Consider the following 17957-nt stretch of genomic DNA (forward strand, 5'->3'; position numbering starts at 1 on the left):
CTGCGTTCCCTCTACAGCAAATCCTTGAATACAAGACTCAGCCTCAGTTCATGATCTACTCCCACTTTAAGAACTTTGAAGGACCCCAGCACCCGCTAGGGGGCGTATTCCTCTTCTCACTCGCTTCAGGGCTCCCTTTCTCTGGGTGAATGGGCGGAGCCTGGTCCCGGGGCTTTAAATCTTTCCATAGTGCTTCTCCTTTTCTCTCATTCTGCGCTCCCTGTCTGTCCACATCTGTTTTTCTATTTGATGTTAAAATCGTCGATTCTGGGTGTTTTCTTATATATCTGCGATACAGGAAGTACCTTATAGATAGTCATTTTTTTTTTCTGGTTTTTCTAGACAGGGTTTCACTGTAGCTTTGGAGCCTGTAGCTCTTGACATGCCGGCCTCGAACTCACAGAAGTCTGCCTGCTTCTGCCTCCCAAGTGTTAGGATTAAAAACGTGAGCCATCACCGCCCGGCTTAGATGTTCATTCTTGATATAGGAGGCAGATGTGAACTGAGGTTTCTGTTGTGTATATGAAATAAGTATGCAGACTGCCCCTGGCTGACTTGTGGACAGATGGAACGTTGTAGGTTGAGATCCAAAATTCTCTTAATCTTATCGTGGACCCTTAACAACCTGACGACACCAAATGGAGACAACTGGTGCCTATGTGTCATAGTCAAAATTTTACTGCCTGTCTCCATTCCTCCTGTCAACTTGCCAACGAGCTGAGCGTCCTGTAAAACCAAGAATAATTGTGGTATTTAGAGCCAAAAAGGCAGTGATAGAATTGACTGGCCCTCCTTCCTAGCTGTGTGGCCTTGGACAGATCACTTAACCTTTCTGAACTTTAGTATCTCCATTCATAAATAATGCCAGCATTACCTACCAGAGTAGCTATGTGAGTCAAAAGCAAGCAAGCAAGCAAACAAACAAGCAACCCCTCCCCCCCAAAAAAACAGGTGTGAAATGTAAGATGTTTTATAAATTACAAGGTAACACGAAAATACAAGTGAAGGCCCCTTCCTAATTTATTTAAACAGGGGCTAACATTTGCTGAGAGCATCGGAAGAAATAAAGGCCAGCAGTAAGCCATGAGTTCCACAGCAACACTTTAGGAATCCGGTGAGGTGGTTCAGATCTCCACACACCCTACCCCGACCCGACCGGAGCCATACACGTATGTGTAGAAACTGCTCTGAGAACTACATGTTTGACCGCACGGTGGAAGTGCGAACAACCCATGGTGCATGTCGTTGTTTGCTGCACACCTGCCTTGACGCTGTCAAGATAAACTCTCCTGCTGAGACATCTGTGCTTAGCGGGGAGAGCATGTCCTCTGCGGTCCCCTGCATGAAGGACCTTTGTTTTTCATAAAATGAGACAAGCGGCTTGGTTTTAGTTGGGCTCACATTATGGCTGCCCCGTCTCCTCAAAGATGTGTTCCTAATAGACATAAAACTACTCAAGGAGATAAACATGATTTTGTGGCAGGTCAGTCAGCACTTTCTATGACTCAGAGTCCATAGAGGGTAGGAGACATGGGGCTTATTAAGAAAACTGTCCTTGGGTTGGCAAGATGACCCAGAGGCTAAGGACACTTGCCACCAGGCCTGATGACCTGAGTTTGATTCTTGGGACTGCATGGTAAAAAAGGAGAATTGATCCTTGTAAGTTGTCCTCTGATAGAAGCAAGCTATCTCCCAACACAATAAATAAATATAATTTGAAAAATTAAAAGAAAACTTTCCTTGGAATTAAACATTATTTTAATTAAACTATTTTTTTATTTGATACACTGTTTTGATTTGCTTCATTGCTGGAGATTGAACCCAGGTCCTTACACATCCTAGGAAGTGCTCCACTCTCTTAAGTTCTTATTGTGATGGAAATACCTGTATTAGTCAGAGGTTAATTTGTGTACAATAACAACAGCAAATACCTTCCCAGTCTGGTGGCTTAACACAGAGAGCTAGTTCTCTTTTGCACATGAACAGGAAGCTCAGGGTGGCAGGTGTCCTGACTTCTTGCCACAGCTGCCACATCTGGGGACAGAGCCTAAAAAAACCCATTCTGCTTTGCTATGCCCAGAAGTGGTCCTATTCAATTCTCTCTCTAACCCCTTGACTAGAAGTCATGTAGATGTACAGACAGGAAACACGATGAGCACAGAGACGCTCGGGAAGTATCTTTGCCACAATCCTCAGCCCCCCAAAGGGCAGGAGGCTCTGGATGACTCACAGGCCTTCATCCTCATCTTGGCACCACGGAGGAAGCTGCTCTGCTTTAGACGCCCAGCTCATGCCACTTGTGTGACTAAGGAAGTCACAGCCTCCATTTCCACACCTGTGGAGATTCCAACACCCACCTCTGCACAGGTGCCGGAGACACTTGATTGTCACTGGGAGGGCACAGAATACCTAAGGCAGCAATTCTCCCCCAACAGTTCCGATATGGCAGACTATCTCAAAGACGTCATGACCGAGATTACTGTAAATTACCCTTGCTTAGAAGTTCTCGGCAAGTCACCCAGGACACATCCCGATGCCATTCTTGGTAAAATGGGAGGTGTAGTTTTCTGCTGCTGCCTTTTCCCCCTCTGTGACACGGTCCCCACTCCAGTGCCCAAGGTTTAGACCAGCCTGAGTGTGAATCCCAGCGTAGTCACTTTCTTTAGTTAGCAAGCGTTTGAGCCCAAGCGTCCTCATCTTTTTTTATTTTTTTGTACTGAGATTGATTCGGGGCCTCTTAACACTGGGACAGTCACGACTGTTTCACAGGGCTGTCTCTGTAAGACTAAAACCAGAATTCAGATCAAGTCCCCAGCACAGGATAGCGTAATTTTCTATCCTCTGATACATTCTACCGAGCATTCCTGCATTTGGTATGAGAGCTTTGCGACAGAAGCCTCAGTGAGTTGGTGAAAGCTCACGTCAACGCCAGGTTAGGATCTCTGTCAGGAAACGGCTCTGTTAGCAGGAGAGAACACATCTACTCCTAGACATTAAGGATCAAAGCAAACAAACAACAAAACAAATTAGATATGGAGACTCAGACATAAGAATACACATTTCTGACTTCTTTTAAAGAATCAGTTCTCTCTCCAGAGGTCAAAGTTAGCTTCTAACATACAGATGAGCTCTAACATACAGTCCTTGCCACTCCATAATAGGGGCAACTGAAGGGGTAAAACCGGCAGGGAGGGGAAGCCATCTTCAACTATTCAGCCAGGCACTAATGATTATATTGGATATATGTGTGTGTGTGTGTGTGTGTGTGTGTGTGTGTGTGTGTGTGTGTATACACACACACACACACACATATAGTTTTTGAGACAGGGTTTCTCTGTGTAGCTTTAGTGCCTGTCCTTGTAGACCAGGCTGGCCTCAAACCCACCACAGAAATCTACCTGCCTCGGACTGGAGAGATGGCTCAGCGGTTAAGGTCACTGGCTGCTCTTCCAGGGGTTCTGAGTTCAATTCCCAGCAACCACATGGTGCCTCAAAACCATCTATAGTGGGATCTATGCTCTCTTCTGTCATAAAGGTGTACATGCAGATAGATAACACAAATAAATCTTTTTTAAAAAAAGAAAGAAATCCACCTATCTCTGCCTCCCGAGTGCTGGGACTAAAGGCATGCACCACCACTGTCCGGCTATATTGGGTATTTTTGCTGCTCCTTTTATTTTTAATTTTTTAATTCTTTGAAAACTTTATACAGTATATTTTTATCATAATGTTTCCCATCTCCATCCCCCAACACTATTCTTTTTGGGGTTTGGTAGTTGTTATATGACACAGGGTCTCATCTAGCCCAGGCTACCCTCAAACTTACTATGTAGTTGAAGTGGACATTGAACTCCTAATACTCCTGTCTTCGTGTCTCAAGGTCTGGAATGTAGGCATTTTCTACTACCCATGGCTTATACTATTAACCTCTAAAAGACTGTAGAACTTAAATAAAGTACCATTTTCTTTGCTTTTAGGTGGAACTATATCAAATAGGTAATTGAATTAGTTGTTTCAGACTAACAAGTAAATATCATTGACAAATGTTTCTAAAATTCAGAGAAGAGAGAAGAGATTACTATAATAAGTAGAATTTGCTTGATAGATTAATTCTGGCAAAAACATGGTGGGATAAAGGGTATAGGTTACTGGTAGAGCACTTGTCCTGGGTTCAATTCTCAGCATTGGGGATGAAAAGACGGGGGGGGGGGGCTGGAGAGATGTTTCATCAATTAAGGGCACAAATGCTCTTACAGAAGACCTAAGTTCAATTCCCAAGACCCATGTTAGGTGGCTCACAACCATTTGTAATGCCAGCTCCAGGGGATCTGATGCCCTTTGCTGGCCTCTATGTGCATTGCATTCACACACACACACACACACACACACACACACACACACGCATGCATGACACAAAATTAAAAATAAAAATAATAAAATCCTTAAAAAGAAAGAATGAAGCTCAAAAAAGAAGAAAAATAACAATAAAAGGTGTCCGCGTTAATGGAAAGACAGAAAGGAGCAACTGCCTCTGTCTTTTCCACCCGAACTTGATCTCAAGTCAAAACCAGAAGTCCAAGTGTCAAGATTTCGGTTATCTCAGAGTAGTAGAGACAACCCTGGGGAAGAGACAACAGTCGGGGTCTGCTTCTGAAGTCTGTAGTTCCATGGCCTAAGCAGGCTGACCGTGACTTTAACAGGAGACATAGTATTACTGCTGACTCTGTCTTCTCTGAACAGAAAGGCAAATGAAATGCAGTGTCCATTTATGACATTGCTGTGCGTGTGTAGGTCATGGTCTTGGTGCCAATGTGCAAGGTCACTGTACTGTACACAGGTGAAGAAACTCTCTCCCGATGACCTGCAATTCTCAAGGATTGTTATGTGTCCTAGAACGTATTGTGATTCATAATTTTGCTATGTGGGGCAAAGGCATTACCTGTCCAGACCTCCTCAGCTCTTCCCCACATTTACCTAAAGCAGGTGGGGATCAGAATTGCCAAGCTAAAGAAAATGTATTAAAGCTCTCCCAGTCCAGCCTCCTCGTTTTCCAAATGCCCAGGGAAGGGAAAAGGACTGCCCGAGACAACACAGTCAAGACCAGAGCCAGCTCTCCTGCCTTTGCCTGCATTGCTATGGAAGTACATTTGTACTTCCTTTTCCTTCTCAACCAAACTGCCTCAAGCAGCCACTGCCTGAGATCTGTTTTGTCTCTGTACGGTCTGAGCTCCTATCTAATCACCCAAGCATTCCAACTTCTCCACAGTCCCCTACTTCTTCCTTGTGGCATCTTACCAGGGCCCAGAGTCCACTTGGAGAGATCCTGCATGAAGCCAGATCATCTTTCCGCCCACCCACCCCTCTCCCCCTCCCTTTTCTGGTATATTTATTACACTAAACACATTCTGAAGAGGGGAGAGGCTCCGTTTCTTGTCTAGGATGTAAAGAGCACTAGATTTAACTCCAGGGACTTAAAAAACGCAAAGGAACAAAGCAGAAAAAAAAAATTCTTTCAAGTTAGAAGTGGATTGCTATAAAAATACTAAAGATGGTTCTGGACAGAGCTGTCTCTTGCCCAGCTCACTCCAGTTGTATGGGAGAAGAGCAGAAAATTCCTATGAGGGAAAAAAAAAAAGCAGGAAGGAGAAGAATGAAAGTGGGGGGAGTCAATGATGAGTGATAGCTGAGCAATCCAGACAGCTTGAGCACAGGCTGAGTCCTACGGAGCACAGAGAGAGCTGTGCAAAAGACCGCGGGAGAGGAGACAGAGGGCCCTGCCCTTTGCACGTTCCGGGCCTTACATCAGTTTTATGACAGTGTCAGCCGTGCTGAGATAAGGAAAACAAGGACACGCGCTGAAAATTTCATGATACTAAATTTATTCCATTTGAAGGAACTTCTTACATTCTGAAATTAGATCCGGACTTCTTTAGTCCTAGGACATTGAGGAGAGGGCACTGAAAGCAGGAGGTAATTTACATCTTCATATTTACATCTGCATGTGCTCCCTGGCAACCCAGGAACGTCATCCTATGGTGTTCTCTACTTGGATTTTCTTCTTTTTTTTTATTTTGTGGCTAATACATTGATTTGGAAAACCCCAGTGTCAGTTAGTCTCCTATCTAGAAAAATAAGTCAGATGGGAAATGGCTACCAATCTATTAGAAATAATTCACAATTAATTAACATATACTTCAAGGAGAGGGCTTAAACAGAATCTTCATTTTAAAACCTCTTTAATAAAATAGCTCCACAAGTAGCTTGAATTAGTCATAACAACTACTGTTCAGTAATTAATCAAATGCTTCTTCATAACCTCTGACAATTGGACCCGAGTGAATTTAAAGGCAGCAATAACTACAGATGACGATACACAAATTGAGGTGGTCCTGATGCAGAACTCTTCATGTGTCAGGTGGTGGCTAAGCTTTCTCATCTGAAATGAAGCAAGAAATTAATTCGAACCATGATTGTAGGAATAAGAAAAAAAATCAAAACAAAGTCCATCCTCTCAAGCAGAACGCCTTGGTTTGTTTCCCACTGCCCACTTGCCACGTGCGAACAAGAGGTAACAGCATGGAGGATGGCCAATTGCCCTGGCCTTGCTGTATGAACAGAGGGCAGCAGTGACTCCTACCTGGACAAGCTCCCTCGGTTGCTTGTGTGGCAATGCAGTTGCGCAAGCCTTGGCCAAACCTGCTTAGAGAGTAGGCAGAAAGCCCCAAGGTGTTCCTGCCCTAGGCAACCTTCCCAACCCTTCCTCTAACGTGGAGGTAGGTTCCCCCCATGTCTATTCTCCTCTGAAACCCTCCACCTTCCAGCACCTCCAGTCTCTGGAGAAGGATGCCTGGAACGGGCTAATGAGGTGAGCCTGCTGCCCCACCATCCCCCCCACTCCCACCCCCACCCTGCCCCCACCATCCCCCACTCTCACCCCCCACCCTGCCAGAGTACTTACAGAGCTGTCTCTGAATTCTTGTTTTTCTCTTTCACGCAGAGCTACAAAGCAAGCACAGGTTCGTGAGTTAGCATCCGTTTCTAAGGTCAGGAGTGAACATTTTGAATGTATCGTCATGGCAATGGGTGCTGTGGAACTACAAGACAGCCATCCCTGTGTGGGCACTGGTCTCTTTGACCACATGGATAGATTTTAATGAATGACAAGAAGATATTGATCTTAATCAGAATGTTTCTAAAGTTCACGGTTAGGTTCTCATTTCATTATATTAAAAAAATCTCTCTCTCTCTCTCTGTGTGTGTGTGTGTGTGTGTGTGTGTGTACACATACTTGGTGGGGAAATATTATGCCATAGTCCATATACAGAAGACAGAAGACAACCTGTAGGTTTCTATTCTTTTCCTCATGTGGGCTCTGGGAATTAAACTCAGATAGTCAGGCTTGTCTGCAAGTACCCTTACTTGCTAAACCATCTTTCTTATTCTCTTTCTCTCTCTCTCTCTCTCTCTCTCTCTCTCTCTCTCTCTCTCTCTCTCTCTCCCTCTCCCTCTCTCCGTCCCTCCTCCCTCCCTCTCTTTCTCTTTTCCTCCCTCCCTCCTCCCTCCCTCTCTTTCTCTTTCCCTCCCTCTCTCTCTCCCTCCCTCCTCCCTCCCTCTCTTTCTCTTTCCCTCCCTCCCTCCCTCCCTTTCTTTCTTTCTTTGGAAAAATGTTTTGGATTGGAATAGAGGGTGGGGCAAATTTCTCTTGGGAAACACTATTGCCCTGAATCAGATCTAGTTACTGTTGCATGAAGAATGACTTGCTGACTGATGAATTCAGCCTAGGGCATTCTGTCTCTCTTTAAAGGTTTTCTGCCACATGTGTGCCCTCTTTGGCCCTGAGTGATCTGGCAGAGTCAAATGCATGACATTAACCTAAGCATGCACATGTATTCTGAACCACAGTAAACAGCAATGCCAACAATTGGACGGCTCAAACTCCAGCCCACAGCTACAGAGCATGTGGCTGTATTCAGGAGCAGAGAATGCAGGCATCTGTTCCTCCCTGTGTTTATTTATTGTACCAGGGGCACCATAGCAACAACGAAAGGGGAAGTTATTGATTGAGGCTTTTGTTTTTGAGACAAGGTTTGACCATGCAGTACTGGCTGGACTTAAATTCAAGATCTTCCTGCTTCCTACCTCTCCAGCACTGGGAAGACAGGTATGCACTGCCACACTGGGCAGGAGAAATTTAAAAGGAAGAGAAACCAACTCCAAAGCCCCTGCCATGATACCATAGGCATTTCCACCCCAGCTTTGTCGACATGTACTTCTTTCTCTTCTTGTAAAGCTTCTCATCTTGTAAAGATGCTGGAGCCTTGTGCATGTGCTTCACAGTCTCTGCTAGAGCCATAGCCCCAGCCTCTTAGATGAATTTTCACCCCAGTAACTTAGAATACTTAGGTACCTTCATTATTCTTTTTCTCCTAGCAAGCAGTCCAAAACCCAAAGTCAGGAAGACCACGACACAAGCAGCAATGATTGCCTCTACTGGGACGGCTGGAACTTTGTCTGTTGGGAAAGCAAACACAGGGAAGAGCCGCCAACTTCTAACTTGAGTGTTTATAATCTGAACATGGTCCCTTATATTTACACACACCACTCTTTTAATTAAATCTTTGCAACAACCCCAAAAGATGAGGAATGGGGGTCTTTGACAGGTTAGATTACTTACTCAAAATGACAGAATTAACAAATGGCACGAGGAGATTCTGAGCCCACTCCTTTGTGAAGGGAGTTGCTGAAATATGAGCACCCCACCCTGAGTGACCGTCCAGTCCATTTTGTGTTTCTTTATTTTCCTTTATTTATTTTTGCCACAGAAAGCAGAAGCAAATTGAAGTGAGGACCTTTTCAAAAGCACAAAAGTTTTTAGGAGGACTCTCAGAAGAAGACAAAGGGAAGGAGGCTGGGAGAGCAAGAAGACGAGGTGGGAAGGGCTCCCTAGGCTAAGACAGACGGGAGACACGGCTGGGCCCAGGGAGCAGCGTGCACAGTAGTCCCGTCCGTCTGTCCGTCCGTCCGTACTGTGCTAGTGTCCAGGCAGACAAGACACATAGCGAGTGGCTGCTTGGTGTCTGTCAGGAAGTAGAATTTCAGGCATCAGCCTTCCCACCCTTGGCAAAGATTTCCACAGTTCTCTAAATGACGAGGAAGGACAGTGAAGGAGCCGAGGCAGCCATGACAGCTTGGAAGCAAAACTCACTCGAACGTTAAGTTTACTTATTTGTGTTACAATTATTCACTTGTGTGTAGATGTGTGGGGTTTGGAGGATGACTTGTGGGAGGTAGTTCTCTCCTTCTACCATGTGGGAAGCAGGGGCAGAAGTCAGGTTGTCAGGCTTGGTAGTGGGTACCCACTGAGCTATCTTATTGGCCCACCCAATTATCTTTTAATTATTTTCTTCCAATTATATTCAGCTCCTGCTCAGAATAACTGTGGAGGGGAGCTGGGGGGAGCGGGTAAATGGATTAAATATTCCTCAGTGTGTGTATGTGTGTGTGTGTGTGTGTGTGTGTGTGTGTGTACTAGGGCTAGAACCCAGGGCCTAACACATGCTAAGCAGAAATTCTACCACTGAGCTCCACCCTCAGCTCCAGAACGTCTTTCACTTCTGCCCTCTCCTAGCTCCTTCCCCCCAAATTATTCTCATGAAGATGTGGGTAGGGTCAACCCTCTGTAGAGGGTGGCCTGAAGAGCCTTCTAGAAAACCCCAGCTCTATAGTAATCAACTCTGGGGTACACTGCAGTCTTTACCTTACTGGAGACCTCCCCTTGCACACCAAGGAAGGCTGTCATATCGGGACAGAGAGGAAGGGAAGACCAGGCGACTAGGAGAAGAAATCAGAGCGCTGTCGCAGAGAGGAAATATCTTTCACCAAACAGAAAGCTGTGAAGCCACATGTCACAACTTTCCTTCCACAAACCAAGCTGCAGCAAACCGACTGACCTACTGGCTCCCCTTGCACATCAAGTTCCTGAGGGAAGTGACGAGTCTAACTGCCTGGACTCCTCCTTTTGTCCTGTTTTGGTGGTCCTCTCCCTCAGACCATTCTGGTAAAATAGTTTTTAACACGTGGGCTAACTCTTGTGCTGGTGAAGGGCTTCATGCCATTCCAGCGTCTCGCGGTGCTTTAGAAACAGCCCCCACGGAGCAGGGGCGAGCCTGTGGGGGATCCAGCATCAAGCCCCAGTGAGCACCAGGAGCAGAGCAGAGCACATGTGCTCTAGAAGGCCAACGGGCAGCCTTGGAAGTAACGAAGCAAAAAAAGAAATAAGAAATAAGAAAACAAGCTGGTTTGGCAGACTTCCATCCAAAACAAGTTTCTGCCCACCTAAAAGGCAATTTGCTGATTGCCACAGAAGCCACGTGATTTAAAAAAAAAAAAAAAAAAAACATGCTCATAGAGCAATTATGCTTTCTTCCTAACCAAGAGGGATGCTATAATCACTCAGTCTCCGAGTGTGGTTTTATAGATAATTAGAATAGTACCACATGTGGCTCACTGTACCATGTTTTTGTGAAGGTTCTGGGTAAAGTTTTAAAAAAAAGTCACAAAGTGTCAAGGTGGTGTCCCTTCCATTGCTTCTGTCCTTTGGACACAGGCTCTTTGGTAGGGTTTTGTTGTAGTTGTTGGTTTGAATCACGTAGCCCTGAGGCAGACTGTTTTTCTCTGCAGGACAAATTACTGAAAAACCCAGTAACCACAGTGATGGGGCAGTCAACCAATAGCCACTCCCCCTCCTCATGGGCCACTGACTTTGTATCCTTGGCTCCCTGGTGTGAGGAGGAAAGAAACTAATGACGTCTGGTGTCGTCATCCATTCAAGCATGAATTGGCAAGGAGGTTGGTTTGTTTCCTGGGAAATGGCAAGGTTGGCAATGAATAGGTACAGTGAAGAATGTTCTAGCAGGATGCAGGAGCCTCAGCTTGTTTCCCTGCTCTCTGAATACCCGCCCAAGACCAAACGTGCACGAAGGAATGGCGTACATTTGTGGCATTGGGCATTTCAATTTCCTTTTTGTCTGAGCAAGAAGCCCAAGGAGACTCAGGCCTATAAGGCACGCATATGCATTCAGGCAAACACTCATACACATAAAGCAAAATGAAATCTTTTAAAAGGGAATATATCTCAGGAGAACACTCCAAATCTCACTGGTTCTCCGTGATTACAGGAACAGAATGCTGAGGGAGAAGGCTCTGTGATTAACCTTGTTTCCCTACTCCTTCTGCTGATCAGGTAACAGGACAGAAGTCAAGAATTACGAGTGATTTCAGAGGTATATTTTTCTTTTGTGCATTTCTGAATTATCTTCTGTTACAGGCTGTGAACTCAAAGGGTTAGTTCCTACACATGTCAATGCTGAAGGGAAGTTGCAGAAGTTTCTTCAACAAAGTCATACCAGAATTGCTTTCTACCTTGGTCCAGAATCTCTGCTCAAAAGTCAGAGGTCTATATGGAGTGGGTATAATTCTTCTAAAAAAACTTTTTTTTTTAAAGATAAGGTCTCACTGTATAACCCTGGCTGTCCTGGAACTCACTTTGTAGACCAGGCTGACCCTGAACTCACAGAGATCCACCTGCCTCTGCCTCCCAAGTTGTTGGCATTAAAGGCATGCACCACCACACCAGGCTTAGATTTTTTTTCTATTTAAAGCAAATACTCTACCACTGAGCTATCCCAGCCCTTCTCGGTGTCCAGGGTCAAACTCAAGACCTCCTGCACACGATGAAAGCACCACAGAGCTATAGCCCCGGCCTCTAGCCCTTTTTACTTTTTTATTGTGAACATGATCTCATTAAGTTACCAAGGCAGGACTTGAACTCACAACCTTCCTCCCCTAGCCTTCTGTATAGCTGAGATTATAGACCTGTGGTGCCTACCAAACCGACTCAGACTAGAATTCCTAAGGAAAATTCTCCTGGATGGGGATAATTTTCAATGAAAATCTTAGCTACAAAGCATAATGGTCACCACCAGTGGTTAGCCCTGATAATATTTACCAAGCCTGTCTTCTGACTTATGCATCATGCTGAGCAATTACTTAAGAAGAATTACCTGTAACGACCAGGTGGAAGTCCATGGTCTCCACTTTGAGAGCTGAGCTAGCAATACAGCTGTAGGTTCCATTGTCGGATTTCTTGACTTTGGTGATTGACAACTGAAAAGACTCACTTGTCTCTTGGATTTGGTGATGGCCTTTCTCTAAAACCAGGATGTTGTTGTCTTTACGCCACTCCATTTGAGCTTGGGGGTTGGATTTCACGTTGCAAACCAAGCTTACGTCGCTGTCTTCCTCTACGGTTTGGAAGTCATCTCCGCTTAGAAGAGGAGGGACTGTAGGACTCAAGCATTCAAGATTAGTTAGAAATGAACAGTAGTTAGTTCATGATCAACAACTTGAGATCTCCTTTCCATCTTTCTCGGAGTATATTCACCCCTTAGACAAAAACATGTGGAGTGCTAAGCACACAGGTAGTAACCGGTGACGTGAAAGTAAATGACAAACATTCAATTCTAACTTCATAGGACTTGGAGGCTGTAAAGATAGACCATGAGGGGCTGGAGAGGTGCTCAGCAGTTTAGAGCACTAGCTGCTCTTCCAGAGGTCCCAGGTTCAATTTCTGTGGCCCCCAGGGCAGCTCACAACTGCCTCTAACTCCAGTTCCAGGCACCTAACGGCTTCTGGCCTCTGTGGGTACTAGGCACATACAGTACATGCATGCAGGTAAAATATGCACACACATATAGTAATAAAATAAAATGATTTAAATATAAAGATTTTTCCTAAAAAAAGATACACCTAAACCTGTATAAGATAAGGAACATAATATATATAATAATAGCTGGGCATGGTCGCACACGCTTTTAGTCCCAGCACTTGGGAGGTAGAAACAGGCAGGTCTCTATAAGTTTTAGACCAGCGTGGTCTACATAGAAAATTTCAGGTTGGCCAGGGCAACATAGTGGAACCTTCTTTCAAAAACAGCCCTTGCTCTCTGAGCGTATTATACTAATCCAATTTGTACAAGGGTTAGCTAAAACAGCACAACGCTAAAAACAAGCACGGTAGCTAGCCCCAATTCCATACACGCCCTCTGTTGTGACCCTGAGAGAGCTACTCAACTGTTCAAGTTTCAGTTTCCTCTTTTAAAAAAAATAGAAACAACGACTGGGATGATGATACCTTTCTGCACCGTGAAGATTAATTGCGACAATGCCTGTGACGAAGCCGGGAGCATGCCGACCACTATTACAAATGTGGTGGCGGTTTGGAAAGCCATTCACACCCTCGGGTTTTGCATTTTGTCTGACCACATTTGCCTGGGCCACAAATTTGCATCGGCCCAGTGGCCCTCTACAAAGAAGGTCCTGCCTCAGGAAGTCTTCTAAGTGTGGTAAATCTTGCCTCTATGGAAGCTTAATAAATCCCCATGCCTCTCCTCTTATGTCCTCCACAGTGAGAGCAGTTGTAACTGGGGATAGTCAGACACATTCATCTTCATCATCAATGATTCCAATCCTCCCCCTCCCCCACGTCCAGGAAGAGAAATGACCAAGCCAGGTTTCCCTTCTCGTCTACGCCCCTTGTGTTTATTGGCAGATGTTCCGGAAGTTAATAAACGGCTAGAGTGGGCAGTAAGGAAGGAGGTAAACCTGGAGAAGGAGGGAAAGGGAGCTTGTCTCATCTGCACACTGAATAATTAGACCCTGAGTGGGATGTGTTATTAATAACTTTCGCAGGAGAATGACATTTTGTTGCTCATTGGAATGAGCTTGAATTCTGTATCCATTTCCAACAAGGATGGTGTGTGGTGTTCAGACACACAGGAAGCTGCTGGAATAGAGAACAAGACTGCCAAGCACAACAGTTCCATTTGTGGAGACATCCTATTAACCATTCCTTTAAACCATTTAACGTTAATAAAAGTTTAAACAAGTCTTCTTTTCAGGGACACTGGCCCTTTAAGAAAAATCACATCTCAAATAAAGCTAAAACATTCTCTTTGACTTGCAGCCTAGTCACTTTCTGAATCCCTACTGTTTTTGTTATTGTTGCTGTTTTTGAGATAAGTTCTTGCCATGTAGCCCAGGCTGGCCTTTAACTGACAATCTTCCTGCCTCAGGCTTCACACCAGTGCCAGCATTATGTGGCCTTGTACCACTGGGCCCTGTTACTGATACAAATTAATGAATAAAAGGTACAAATACCCAAATAGAAACATAATTATAAGGCATGGGCAGACATTTCACAGAGAAGAAACGTGAATGGTCGTTAAATGCATGAAAGGGTGAATGTCCTCATTTTTAGTTGAATAAGCCAGGTACAGTGGCTGACTTTGAAAGACTGAGATAGACCAACCACTTGAGCTCATAAGTCTGAAGCTAGCCTGGGCAACATTGTGAGATAAGAGACACACATGTGGGAGGGTGGATGTAGAATGTTCAATGTTACTGGCAGATACTTGGTGCTCCTGAGGGGATGGGAAAATTGAGGCATTCTGATGTTTCATATGGGGACATGAATTGAACAGTGTAGCCAAATCAAGATCAGGACTTCAGTTGTCACTTAACAAAATGCAGCCGCCCAAGACTGGCAGCTTCTTCTCCCTCCACTCACAAGTCACATTCAGCACCACGGAGACCGACACCGTCTGATCGCTCTGCAGCTTGCAGGTAAAGCGAACTCCATCGTCGTCTTCTCTGATGGGAGAGACACAGACAGAGCTGGTGTTGATTTTATTTCCAGTTCTCAAATCTACTATTCCATCTCCTCGGTACCAGAGAAGTTCTTCATCGCTGGTGTGGTTTTGAACTGCGCATTCCAGAGAGGCTTGGACACCAGATGGGGTGTCCAGGACAAAGTTCTCAGTTCTGCCATTCACAGTTATAACAGAACCTGCGGATATAGGAAAAAAACAATTAAAGTAGGCGAATGTCTAACCTAGATGTCCACCAGCAGAGGACTGGTTAAAGGAATTATGTTGCATCAGTGCAATAAAATATACAGTCAACAATGAAAAGCAATTATATCAATCGACATGATTTTACAAGGAGTTAGACATAATGCTTTTTGTTTGTTTGGTTGGTTGATGAGTTATTCTCAAACTGAAGATCCTCCTGCCTCAGCTTGCCATGTGCTAGTATTACTTGTGTGAGAGCATGACATAATGTATTATTAGCTAAAGTGAGAAAAACTGTAAAAAAAATATGGCCACCAAATTTTGCTGCACATTGAAACCACCTAGCGATCTTTTACATTCTAATGCTAGGCTCCTGGCCGTCTGGTTGTTTGACAGGAGTACAAACTGGTTATTGGGCTATTTAAAAGTTTCCTGGGTGGTTCAAATGCACAGTGAAGTTTGACAACCACTAAGTTAGAAACGGTGTGTACAAAACAACTCCAGAATGAGCTGATAGAAAAAAAAAATGGGGTGCTCATTAAGAAAAGCTTTGGAGCCGGGCGGTGGTGGCGCACGCCTTTAATCCCAGCACTCAGGAGGCAGAGGCAGGCGGATCTCTGTGAGTTCGAGGCCAGCCTGGTCTACAAGAGCTAGTTCCAGGACAGGCTCTAAAAAAGCTGCAGAGAAACCCTGTCTCGAAAAACCAAAAAAAAAAAAAAAAGAAAATCTTTGGGAAAATACCATGCATTTATATAGACTAGAACTGGTGAATACAGGTAAGATGTGGAGAATGACCAGGTTGATGTGTTTGCTTTGATGGGGGATGGGTGGAGTAGGAAAGCAAGGACCCGAAAAAGACTAGCAAAATGGAGAACTATTTAAACCGTAAGTTCAAAGGTAGAATACAAATTCCATCTCTAATAATTACCGCAAGCATTAAAATTGAATATGTATATAGACAAAAACTGACTTAAAATACCTGTTTTGTTAAGTGATAGGAATATGGATGAATCTGTTCTTGCATTTCTCATGTTTTAAATTTGAACAGTAGAGTAAAATTTAAAAATGTTTAAATGATTGTGATTCATGAGGTAGACAAGATTTTGTGGGGTGTAAAATATCTTTTGTTGTTTGGGGTTTTTTGTTTGTTTTTGTTTTTTACTTTGTGTTTTGTTTTTTTGAGACAGGGTTTCTCTGTGTAGCCCCAGCTGTCCTGGAACTTGCTCTGTAAACCAGACTGGCCTTGAACTCAAGAGAGATCCGCCTGCCTCTGACTCCCAAGTGCTGGGACTAAAAGCGTGTGCCACAACTGCCTGGCTGTTGTTTGTTTTTGGAGGCAGGGTCTCTCACCATGTGCCCCTGGTTGCTTTGGAATTTGCTATGTAGACCAGGCTGGCCTCAAAGTCACAGAGATCCCCCTGCCTCTGTCTCCTAAATGCTGGTTTTGCCTTTTTGCTCTGATTTTTAATAAGTTTTTTCTCATTACATTGTAATATACGTCTGAGTTTCAGTTTTTATTTTCCTGGTTCAGAAGCTGATAACAAAAGATAGAGCTTTGGCTGCTGCTAAGCCGTCCTCCCAAATATGTTTGCATAGCCTCTAACTTGACTGTGTGCACCAGTGCCTGCAACTGTACACACTCATGCAAAGGCCAGAGGACTCCAGGCGGCACCTTCTATCTCCACACCCTATTGCCTTGAGGCAGAGACTCCCATTAAGCCGAAGCCTTCCACTTCAGCTCTGCTGGCCAGTGTCCACTCCCCAGTGCTGGGGCTGCACAAACACAGAGCCTTGCCAGCTTTTACAACGCATGCTGAAGATACCGGCTAAGCCAGCAGCCCAGTACCCTTGTTTTGTTTTCTGGTGTTTCCAATGGAACCTGGAGCCTTTAAGCTAATTAAACACTCACTTTACTACCAAACTACAGCTACAGCCTTTGGCCTAATTTGTTTTATCATGAATAAGTATTTTAAAATGTGAGAGAGGCCTTAAAACCTCCTTAAGGCCAATATTTTCCTGTAGCTGATGTGTTCGAATAAACAGAGGATTACCTCTCTTGAAATTGGTACCTGAAATATATTAAAATTGAAGAAAATTATGACTATAGTTCTAGAGATGATAGCACACTTCATTCTCTTAGACAACCAGAGCCATAAAACAGTGTTATTTTTCCCTCCATTTTAAAAAATGTTTTCTGACTCCTACACCGTGAACCATTCATTGTATTGGGTAACCATTCCAAATGGGCACGTAACGCTGTTTCCAATGTCCATAAATCATTAATTAATTTTTTAACCTAAAAAAAAAAAGGTCATAGAGAATATTAACTTACTTGTCCTCCCCTGTGGCAAAGATAGAATCACTAGGAGAAGGTTGCATGCTTGCAGTGGCCCCACGATCTTCCACACCATCCTTAATGAATGCAGGCTGGGTCTCCTGGAGGCAAAGAATGCAGTTGGTTCTGTACTTTGATCTACAATGAGTTTATGAACTTTCTTCCTATTAGACACTTTAAAAAGTCCCAAGTGAGTCACCCCAGCTGTAACTGTACACTCCTTCTAGCTTTTAATTAAACAATTCTGATTAAGTTCTTTTGGTTTTTAAGACTTGTTTTTTAATGACAACAAAAAGAAAACTACAATGCTATAGACTAGTATCAGGCAGCCTTGAAGAGGGGGACACGTCTTTCCTGGAAACAATGAGAAAACCGTCTCTTTAACAGAGAGAAATAAATTCTGCAATCTCAGGTGTCCGAAATGAGCAAAGCCACTCTTTTTTGAAAGTCTAACTTGGATCATATTTGGAAAGCTGTTCTCATTCAGAGAAAATCTTTATTTTATGAATATGGGAATCTTGTCAGTGTGTATGCCTGCACCACTTGTGAGCCTGGTATTGAAGGAGGCGAGGAAAATAATGTTGAGTCCCCTGGACTCAGAGCTGCATACGGTTGTCAGCTGCAGTGTGGATGCTGAGAATCGAACCCAGACCCTCTGCTTTAGCAGCAAGTGCTCTTGACCACTAAGCCAGCCATCTCTCCAGCCCATCATGG

At 44.2% G+C, this 17957-nt stretch overlaps 1 protein-coding gene across 2 annotated transcripts; it reads right to left on the reverse strand.

Annotated features, from left to right (window-relative positions):
• Positions 1–5862: 5862 nt before the first annotated feature.
• Positions 5863–17364, reverse strand: Tmigd1 (transmembrane and immunoglobulin domain containing 1). Of its 2 annotated transcripts, XM_038328105.1 has the most exons (7): positions 17241–17364; positions 14626–14904; positions 12063–12341; positions 8408–8511; positions 6959–6999; positions 6638–6696; positions 5863–6436 (listed from the first exon to the last, which is right to left on the reverse strand). In XM_038328105.1, exons 1-7 carry the CDS (start codon positions 17317–17319, stop codon positions 6423–6425), a joined length of 855 nt encoding a protein of 284 aa, XP_038184033.1. In that variant the 5' UTR covers positions 17320–17364; the 3' UTR covers positions 5863–6422. The 2 variants fall into 2 exon arrangements, with proteins under 2 accessions (XP_038184033.1, XP_038184034.1); XM_038328106.1 differs by lacking the exon at positions 6638–6696.
• Positions 17365–17957: the final 593 nt, after the last annotated feature.

The sequence above is a fragment of the Arvicola amphibius genome, chromosome 4 (genome assembly GCF_903992535.2).
Source record: "Arvicola amphibius chromosome 4, mArvAmp1.2, whole genome shotgun sequence".
In the NCBI taxonomy this organism is placed as follows: Eukaryota; Metazoa; Chordata; class Mammalia; order Rodentia; family Cricetidae; genus Arvicola; species Arvicola amphibius.